General features: G+C 39.1%; 1 protein-coding gene across 3 annotated transcripts; it reads right to left on the minus strand.

Moving 5' to 3' along the window:
- Window positions 1–937: 937 nt before the first annotated feature.
- LOC132126050 (transcription factor Sp2-like) lies at window positions 938–9,625 on the minus strand. 3 transcript variants are annotated; one of them, XR_009427357.1, is made up of 9 exons: window positions 9,557–9,625; window positions 8,243–8,319; window positions 6,032–6,772; window positions 4,572–4,790; window positions 4,159–4,444; window positions 3,872–4,052; window positions 2,809–3,002; window positions 1,906–2,722; window positions 938–1,854 (listed from the first exon to the last, which is right to left on the minus strand). XR_009427357.1 is itself a non-coding variant. In XM_059537046.1 (8 exons), the coding sequence occupies exons 1-8, from the start codon at window positions 9,561–9,563 to the stop codon at window positions 2,622–2,624; spliced, it is 1,806 nt and encodes a 601-aa protein (XP_059393029.1). In that variant the 5' UTR covers window positions 9,564–9,625; the 3' UTR covers window positions 938–2,621. The 3 variants fall into 3 exon arrangements, 2 of the variants coding, with proteins under 2 accessions (XP_059393029.1, XP_059393030.1); XM_059537046.1 differs by having other exon boundaries at window positions 938–2,722; XM_059537047.1 differs by lacking the exon at window positions 9,557–9,625 and adding an exon at window positions 8,594–9,534 and having other exon boundaries at window positions 938–2,722.
- Window positions 9,626–10,593: the final 968 nt, after the last annotated feature.

Here is a 10,593-nt window from a genome sequence, read left to right on the forward strand (position 1 = left end):
CTGACATTTTAATTCAGTCATTCTATTTTTATTGAGTTATTTATATCATTCATTTAAAAACATTTTTACATGCTCCAGTTTTTATGGTTGCATGACGTGTTTTATTTAGATTTTTTAAATTTAGGATTTGATTAATTATCAATTTTCATCAAAGTACTCCAAAGAGCCAATGATAAATAACAGTACAGCCAATGAGAGAAAGCACCAGACTTCTGTGTTGTGCTTCAAATAATAGTTCAAGCAAAAATGAATACTTACTGACTATACTCACCCTCTGTTCATCCAAAATGTAGATGAGTTTGTTTCTTCATGGGAACAGATTCTGGGAAGTTTAGCATTACATCATTGGATCCTCTGCAGTCAGCGGGGAGTTTTTTTTAATTTTTATTAATGTTAAAACACCATAATGATGGATTTGTTTATTACAAACACACAGCTTTTTGCTTCACAAGATGCATATGACATTAACTTATGAACTGGAGTGGTTTGGATTATCGTGATGTTTTAGCAACTGTTTTGACTTTCATTCTGACGGCACCCATTCACTACAGAGGATCCATTGGTGAGCAATGCTGTAACGCTCAATTCCTCCAAATCTGTTCCCATAAAAAGACAAACTCATCTACATCTCAGTTAATTTTCAGCAAATGCTAATTTTGTGCTAAAGGGTTAATAATTAAGACTCAGTCTGCGCTTGTCAAATGTACCAGTCTACAGCTAAAAAATTTAGCAAGGTTTTAAAACATTACATCCAAGGTTTCAGTGGGGCACTATGTGGAATAAGTTGATGTACAACAGAACTTAAACTGTAAAATTCTTTCTTAAGTCTAAAATGGCTCAGTTCTTGATGTATGTAGTCATGACAGAAAGTCATGCGTGGGTTTGAACATGAGAGTAAGTGAAAGCACTGATTTAAATGAAAAACAAAAACACTCAAGTGTTTTGTGTTATGCTTTATTGGGTGAGTGGGAGCGGTGGTCTGACTGTAGAAAAAGATAGCAAGTTGTCTGGTCTAAGCTCCTCAATACAAGTTATACAAACACAGGGTTACCTACCGATTTTCAAAACCAGGGCTCTTTAAATGTGGGGTTTATCAAGGATAGATAAAGAACTTTTTATTCTGTCAAATCAGATGTAGGTACATGAACCAAAAAATTGAATTACCCACTCAGTGAAAACCCTGAATTTGGTCAGTGCACATAAATTGGCATTTCTTCACACTTTATAAGTTAGACAAAAATGAATAAAAGGAAACAAAAAAAATAATATTAATAATAAAGCAGGTCTACAAATGCAATTCCCTGGAAAAAGACAAATCTCTTTAAATATGGGGTGCTGCAGACTAAGGCAACTTTTAGTCAATAAAAAGGGTAATCTATTAGGAATGAAACTATACAACATTGTTTTTTCCTTCTCATTTATACTGTACACAGTCCATATCTTTCATGTTTGGCAGCAATAGCCAATACACGTTTGTGTAACAATTATCCTACATTTTACACCCAAATACAAGAGCGCGAACTCAGACACTATACAAACATACATGAGCACAGATTTCTTTTTCTTCTTAAGGCCTCTTTTAGAGAGCTTGGACAAAAACTTGGATCACCTTGAAAGGAATGACTGAAATTAGCTAACCATTAAATCCATCAGCATGGACTTACAAGTACCTTCAATGAAATAAAGCATTCAATCACATTTTCATTACATTGCGTCCTGTTTTGTGAGACATTTCATCCTGCTTTACACGAGAACATATACACACAGTTTTTCTTTATCAATTTTTTTTTTGAACCGACACATTTGCAGTGTTTTAATAAAGACACAACCTGCATACATCCAATGCCATTTCAGCTTTGTTTTTTTTTGTTTTTTTATAAGTTATTCCTTATGATGAAGATCAACCTTTCAACGTGTAGCAAGTCCCAAGATATTTACCCTCCTGTTTATCTCCTCTATATAAAACATGATAGTCTAACATGGCCAAGTATGTAAAAGCCAAATATTTCATTTCCAAACCACTAATATTAAAAACAACCAACTAAAGTTATACAAAGTTTCAAGCTTCTGTTTAAAATTCCAAAGCAGACTTAAAAAAAAAAAAAAAAAAACATGTCAACTGAGTCAAAGAGTTTGTCCAAAGCGTCACTTTTGTATTCAAATTTGCCATAGTATGTATGTTTGTATGCATGAAAACAAACATTTACACAATAAAAGCCAGGAAACACTGTCCATTAGCTGCTACACTTCTTGTGAGGGGCTTGGTTTAGCTAAAACAACCAAAAACGTGAAAAAGTTTAAGTGCAGGGGGAAAAGTAGCGGTTTCGAGTGTCTGTTGGTGCCAAGACAGAGGTCTTTTCTGCTTTGTATTACAGAGGAATCAGCCAAAACACAACTGGCATCCATGTTCTTCATGAATCCCAGTTGAGGGCCACACTTTACGGCCAGCCAGCGTTCCTCTGTTGATGAGGGAGAGTAAAAAAAAAGAAGTGTAGTTTACCCTGAAACGGCTGGTGAAAACAGGTGATCTTCCAGGGAATGCTCCCATCTCACAAGCCCTGGGAACAGCGTTTTTCTTTCTGATCCCCATCAAGTTCTCGAAAGCCTGTGAAAGACGACGTTCACAGGCTCTTTGTGTTGATGTGTGTTTTGTAATGCTTTGTGAGGTGGTCACTCCGCATGAAACGTTTCTGACACTTGTTGCACTCAAAGCGTTTGTCTCCTGAAAACAGACGAAAAAGAGGAGAATTGAAACAGTCATGCATCACACTTGTATTTAGGGCGTGTGTGTATTTGTAGCTTGCGTACCCGTGTGTGTCCTGGCGTGTCGCTGCAGCTCGTCACTGCGTGTGAATCGTTTTCCACAGAAGACCCAGCTGCACACAAAGGGTCTCTCTCCCGTGTGCAGTCGGACATGCGCCCGCAGCAGCGAAGTCTTTCGAAAGGTCTTTTCACAGCCTGCTATGTGACAGATGTGTTTTCTTTTCCCCACCTCTCCTGGCCTGCAGCATGTAGAAAGTGATTTTGGATTTTTTAGTATTTCATTTAACGACCATTGAGAAATACTTGTAAAATCTGATCTGAGCTCTGCATCACAGTTATATCCAAACAGTAGTTATTCTACGCAGAACAAAACCCAGACCAGTTCTCTGCTTGACCATTTGAATTTAATTGATATTTATCAGAAAGAAAATATCAATACAATTATCAGAGAAAATAAATCCATATCTATAACAAACTTTTGAGTAGCCTACTTCTACACTATTGGCAACGTAAAAAGTGTGCATGCACATTCAGTTCAATACACTTTATTGTTTTTAAATCTATATGTGCAGCATTTCTCTGTGTGAATAAGCAATGCGGTTTCACTCAAGCAAAAAATTCATATATTAATAATATTATTATTTTTTACTATTTTTAGAAAATATGAAAGCAGTCCTAAACATATGTCCTTGGATTTTGATGTGATAAAAACATTTTCACTGAGGGAAGCATTATTATGATATGCAACCCATTTAAAAATCAATAATCTGATGTATTTATAATAGTGCTGCCTGAAATAATGGTTAATAATGGTGAAATTATTAAAAAACATGAAGCTTTTCAAGACGTTAACTGTGATGTTTTTATCAATTGTTTGGACTCTCATTCTGACGGCACCCATTCACTGCACAGGATCTATTGATGAGCAAGTGATGGAATAAAACAAACTTAGCATTAATTTGAACTGCTCATTTACCGGTATCAAATATTGTAATAAATATCAATATCAAATAACATGGGAAAGAAAAATTGTGATATTTTAGCCATATTGCCCAGACTTATCTTACCCCAATTACAAACAGCCCCATTATATGTGAAGCTTTCCCACCTCTTTTCTGCGTCTTTGCAGTTTGGACAGGTGCAGGCCATGCGCCGCTTTTTCTCTCCTGGCTGACTCTGCAGTTCCAGTGTCTGCGTCTGTTCCACCTGCATGATCTGCGTCTGTGTCTGCACACCACCCAGCTGCAGACCCGCACCTGGAACCGTCTGCACTGTGAGATGCTGCTGGCCTAAAACACACCAGTCAAAATGCAGCAGAGTTAACATCACATAACAAGCTGGATGTCCGTTGAAACTCACTCACTCACTCACTCACTCACTCACTCACTCACTCACCCCCAGCGTTGGTGATTGTAACAGGAACACCCTGCACCTGGACACCATTAATATTGATGGTCTGAACTGCCTGAGCAGCAGATGTCAGCTGGGCTGCGTTCAGTGTTATCAGCCCCCCTCCAGCCGGGGCGATCTTAGGGAGAGTCCTTTCTTTCCTTGTCCCTGTTTGAGACTTTTTAGCGACCATGGCAGGTGTGGGCGTGCTGGTGGGTGTTGTTGGTGTGGTAACTGTTGTCTCCTGTAGCTGTACAGCCTGCCATTCACCTGAGGCCGTTTTAAACAGCAACTGGGAGAGCAGAGCACATGCATGACATCTTTAGATAATTGTAAACTTTTTTAAATGAAATCTTAACTGCCTTTGAACTTGATTAAATCATAAAGAGGAAATAAACATAAAGGGGTTTCTGATTTACCTGTGTGGGTTCTGGGGAGGGCACCTGCACACTGGGCGTGACTGTCTGTCTCTGTGGTACAGGGGGAAGTGTGGCAGAGGCGGCCTGTACAACTTTTAGAGCCTGCGGTGGGATCTGAACGACCTGCTGATCTGATTTCTGCTGAACCAACTGCACCTGCTGCACCACAGCAGGCTGACCCCCCCCTGGACTCTGCACGATCAGGAAATTATTTCCTGCCTGGGACAGGAAGAGATTATTAGGGACATATGCAATCAACAAAAACAGCTGCTTGCATACTAATACTAAAAAAATACTAAATGGAAATAAATAAGAAACTAAAATTATAATAAGTTACGTAAACATACAATAAAAAAACTAATAAAATGATCACAGCACATTACAAAATGTATATTTTTTTAATACCAAGTTCTCTTAATTTTTTGTATAAATATTTTTAATTAAAACAAAAATAAATAAATAACTAACACTAAATGATCAATGATTGTAACGCAGTACTTTTAATTACTGCCAAATAGGGCTGCACGATATTGGGGAAAAAATGACATTGCGATATTTTATTTTTCTGCAATATATATTGCGATATGAAATCTAATCTATTGTTTTCTTACAAACAAACATTCTCATTTTAAATTATTTAAACATCGACACCATCGTAATTGATTAATATGCGCGAGGGAGAGAGAGCAAGACAGCGCTCGTGTTATTTGAAGACGGTGAGCGTGCGGCTGGGGCTCGCTCGCACGCTCTCTCTCGCGCTCTCGCTCTCTCTCTCTCTCGCACGCTCTCTCGCTCTCTCTCTCTCTCGAGCTCTCTCTCGCGCGCGCTCTTGCTCTCTCTCTCTCTCTCTCTCTCGTGCTCTCTCTCGCGAATCACATTCGTCAAGGGCTGGGGAGCAGCTGGCCCGTACAGTTAATGATTAACGGATCAACTACGACAACCTACATCGCACATCCTGCGATGTGACTATCGTGGATTCGTACATCATGACACATCGTGCAGCCCTACTGCCAAATACTAATGATTATTGGAAAATTTTAAAGATTTTCAATTAAACCCATCATGAAACTAATATGGAGTACATCTACTTTATAATTTATTTGTATTTTTTTATGACATTAATGCTGAAAAGGAATTATTTTGCATTGGGGATGAAATGTACTTAACAGTCATGTATAATAATGTCATGATCCTGAAAATTATATATTTTTAGAATAATATAACATTGATGTGTTTTCATTTTGGGGTGAATAGGACCGGTTTTGTGCAAACTTTGCGCAACAAACAAAAGATCTGAAAATCCTTTGATTTTCCCTTAAGACACATGCCAACACAGAACAGTGTAAACCACAAAGGACATTTTGATGTAGAAATCGGTCAGATGAGACAACATCCAGGAAACCAGCAACTGAAAAAAGCTCAAGCAGGAAGCCAAAGCAGAACTACACAAACACACTTACCTGAATGATGTTGTCGGATGTGGTCTCTATTAGCAAGGTTTCGACTTGTTCAGCTACAGGTGGCGGTGAGGCCGGTTGAGGATTCGGAGTGGGCGGAGCTATAGCCACCTGTCTCTTCCTCCCCCTCTTTCCCTTCACTGGAGCAGCAGCAGTCTCTGTAACAATCTCACTCGCACTAACATTGAGTGGGAGTGTGAGTCCACTAGGGAGCCGTACAAAGTTAGCATTTATGCTGGCATTATTCTGCCGCCGCTTCTGAGAAGACGGCTTGATCGCCAGCGTCTTCTGCTGGGGGGCCGGGGCCAGAGGTGGCGGGGCTGGTGTGGTGGTCTGAACTGTGACGGGTGAGGTGATGATGGCCTGGTTGGTTCCGGGGATGATCTGGATCTGTCCTCCCTGAGGCATCATTTGAATGGTCTGAGACCCCTGGAACTGAGGAATCACTTGGTACTGGATGTTGGCAGTGGATGTGCCTGCTGGACGTGTAGGGCTCTGAATAGTGAAGACAAAAGGGCTGGCCCCTGACGAACCAAGTCCAGCGGGCAGCTGGATAACATTTCCCTTTGCTGAGAGGAATCCAAGGTTTTTGGGTGGAGCCGGGGCAATAGGAGCGGGCTTGATAGGGTGCAGACGGCGCGTGGTTGGTTGAGATGGTGGCGTGCTGACTGGGGCCTGGGCAGCCGGAGGCCCGATCTTACTGCAGGTAGCCGCCAGAAGTGCCAGCGGGGAGGGCTGGGAGTCCTACATGAGAGAGTGTTGATACACAATCAGCAGTTTGACTAACTTAAGAATGCAAGCAAGAACTCATGAACAGAGCAGAGCAGTGAATAAAGAGACCTCAGAGTAAAAAAAAAGACATTTCACAGCAGTTGTCAAATATGCAGTTTAAATGCAGAATACATTAGATAACTTTTAAAACACTTGCTGAGCCTGGAAATGGTTAGAGAGGAAAAACCGGGCATCATGGGCCTTGTTGCTAGGATACGTGTGACAAATGAAAACAGTGTTCTAAAACCGGCTCAACATGTTCGATCTCTGAAGACTGCATGGATTCATAGTTTGAAGCTAAAAAAAACTGTCTGTGTCTGTGCTCATCATTCACTACACGTTTTTTTTTTCTTTTTTCTGTGAAACCTGTCAACTCAAATGTGCAAACTGGCTTCGACTTTCCCCAACTAGTGTCAACTTGTCCAGACTGTAAAGAGGGGCAAAAAAGTCATGTATTGTAGTTTGGTGTAGGATTTACTTTTATAAAAAAACTTCTCAGAAACAACTATTAAAGTTCACAAATAATTACAAAGAAACAGCAAGTTACACAGAATTAAATGTGAAATTTTGAGTAGTAGCAGTTATTTGTTTTTATTTCCATGTCAGCAGTTAAAATAATACAAGAGTTACTTAAACACAAAATAAAAACAAAGCAAACAAAGGAGTTCAAATTACACAAGATTTAAAAAATTAACATTTTTCTGGAAAAATCTTACTGAACAAGCCACTTTAAATTTTGAAGTAGAAAAGCTGACTTTTTTTTTTTTTTTTACACAGTGTAACTAAATATTTAAGTGTGGTATACAGCAATTGACCAATCAGAGCTAAGTATGAGTTTCATGGTTTAAAAAAGTTTTTACATTTAAACAATATTTACTATAATTTAACTCCTACTTGAAGCCAATCTTAAAAGTAACTAATAATCTAATGACACTGTAAAAAGCAATTTTCTTAGACATTTTTTTTCCTTCCCTAATGCATTCAAAAATGTATTATGCATTCATATTTTGCACCTTTCTCAGGTCTAGGGTACATAGGTTTAATAAACAGTCATAATTTAATAAATATCAACTAACACCATTGTTCCTGACTATTTATTTCTTTTTTTACAAACATTTCAATTTCAAGTTTTGACTCACACTAAAGAAATCAATAAAAATAATTTAGAACTTCACTATTTAGATTGTGTGAAAGTTTTGACTTACATGCTTTTCAATAATAATACAATTTAGAATTTGAACTACACTAACTATAGACATTTTATTTGAATGTCATAATACGAAATTGATAAAAAAAAAAAAATTGAGAATAACCAGTAATGGTAGTTTCATTTTAAATGACTTCTGTAGATGTCATTGATAACATTAAAATAATTACTGGCTTATCGGGTTAAACATTTTTTTATCAAAGCATCTCTAAAAATACAGACAGATGGGACCTTACTTGAGAGGTGTTGGTGGAGGGCTGGAGATATTCACTGGGGCTGACTGCGACAGTGGTGGCCATACTGTCCTTTTGATCTGGGAGAAAAAGAAAACATCAGAAATCTCCAATCAATCAATTTTCATTTGACAGTGAAATAATGCACCAGAAGAATGAAAGGGAATTCTGTGCATAGACTGTGCATGCATGCCCACGGACGGTGTCATTATTTTCCAAAGCACCATAGCATTGTGATCAGTGTTTGCATAGAAACTGGAAATACTGAACAAATCAAATAACCCGATTGTTTTGTTCAAAGCAAAATAAACAAAACAGAAAGGCATGCACTTTCGGTAGCTATGAAGGCGTTACCTGTGATAATCTAAACCCTGGAGAGGAGTGATTCAACGGGACAGGCTTTAAAACTCAATCCACTAATAGCACACCATAAGATGTTCTCAATCCTGGTCCTGAAGTGCTGGGCTTCGTCAGAACAAGGACTAAGAGTTGCTGCTCGAGTATACTATATATACATCTATGGTAAACACCCAGCATTGACCCCATTGACCCCGATCCTAACCCAAATAAACACTTGCTCGCTAATTGGCAGTCAAATCTAGCTTCGTTTTTCCACATTTATATGACCGGGATCAAAATCACAGCAAGTCTAGAAATATTAAAGCACAGTATGTTTTTGCCATCATATTTGAACGGTTTTGCCTCTTGTTGTGTCATAACAAGCTAGTCAGGCTGAAAATCAGAGCACAGCCGCTGGTAACCAACGCTTGTGTATTTACAGCAAAATTCGTGGTTGGAGGGAAGAAAATTATATTTTTAAGCTTATATAAAATTAACATGCAGTTTAGTTAAAGCTTCAGACTGAAGCCAGCGGCTAACGCTAACGGGCTACACGTCAGATGCCTGCAAGTGGTTGAGCTATGCTACATGAATTCTGTAAAATAACTATTTAACCTCATATTATATCATGTCTTAGCCAGCCGTTTACACATTTACGTCTTTCTATAAACACGCAGTGCCCTATTCAAAGGTTATTCTGTCTGCGGGCAGACAAACTCAATAGTGCACTGATGGAGAAGGAAACTGCTGGCTTAGCATGCTAAAGTGCTAACTATAGCCAGATAAACTCTTCGCTGCGGAAAAGAACCGTGATTCCGGAAGTGTGCATTTGGTACAATCGCCGTGATACGCATGTTTTTTTTTTTAACTTGTGCGTGCTAGTTACTACATAAAATATACATCGGTTCATTCGCTCGAGAAAATGTTTAAGAAAGTAACATAGTAGTATAAACACCAACGTTTATAATTCCTACCCACCGCTCATGACGACATTCGCTCTCCGTGAAGCCTTGAAGAGCCCACAAGAGATTCCGCCCCACCCGCGACCTCTGGCCAATCAGGTTACTTGTCAATCAACGCGAGCTTTCGGACCTGACTAATCACAGTATGGCATTTGGATGATTGACGTTTGTTTCGGCCAATGAGATAAGGTATTGTTTCTATGACAGGTGAAGGATATATTTTTTGCCAATAGATTGTCGAGCTTTCCGGAGAAAGGCGGGCGTTGTGATGCAGTCAAAATAATAAGCCTAATAAGCTCACTTTAGATTAACAATCTAAATGGGGACCTTTCATAGACTTTTATTGTTTTTATATACAGATAGTTCCATATTCTAATCAGAAAACTGTCTCGATTTCTACAATTTTAAACAAAGACTTTCTATTTATAATTTATAACTGCAAGTCCGAGAAGGAGGTTTTGCCAGATTTAACTCACTTCTGAGTACAAATTTGTCTCCAAAATATGATTATTTTTATCCTACTAACTTCAGCCGCCAAACGGGCGATCATACAGTGAGGAAAATTACAGTAGTCAAGGCGAGCTGACGTGTTATCAAGTACGCTGCTGTTTGCAGAATTACCGGACCTGCGTCCTCGCAGACATCACACTCCCGAGTCGAATGCACAAAGTCTGAACTACTGAGGATGCAAGTCCGAAATCAGCGGCTGAAGTTAGTAGGATAAACAAAAAAATAAAGAACGTCTGTGTCGGCCCGGGTTTCGAACACGCGCTAAAAGACTGTGTGCCGTGAGAGATGACAGTCACTGACCACTGACCTACCAAGCTACGCTGAAGTAGCATCAGATCGCTAGATTCTTAGAGAATTCGTCTAAGACAACTGTACATTTGTGGCTACTGTGGCTTAATTATAAACACTATCGTTAACTCATATTTACCCTAGTAAAAACATATTACATTTAGTACGATCGTCACTTCCCAATGCAAACACGCCCAATAAAACGGCCCCACCCCTGTCACTTGATTGACAGGTTTCCGTGTAGACGGTGGAAAT

Source organism: Carassius carassius, chromosome 44 (assembly GCF_963082965.1).
Source record: "Carassius carassius chromosome 44, fCarCar2.1, whole genome shotgun sequence".
NCBI lineage: Eukaryota > Metazoa > Chordata > Actinopteri > Cypriniformes > Cyprinidae > Carassius > Carassius carassius.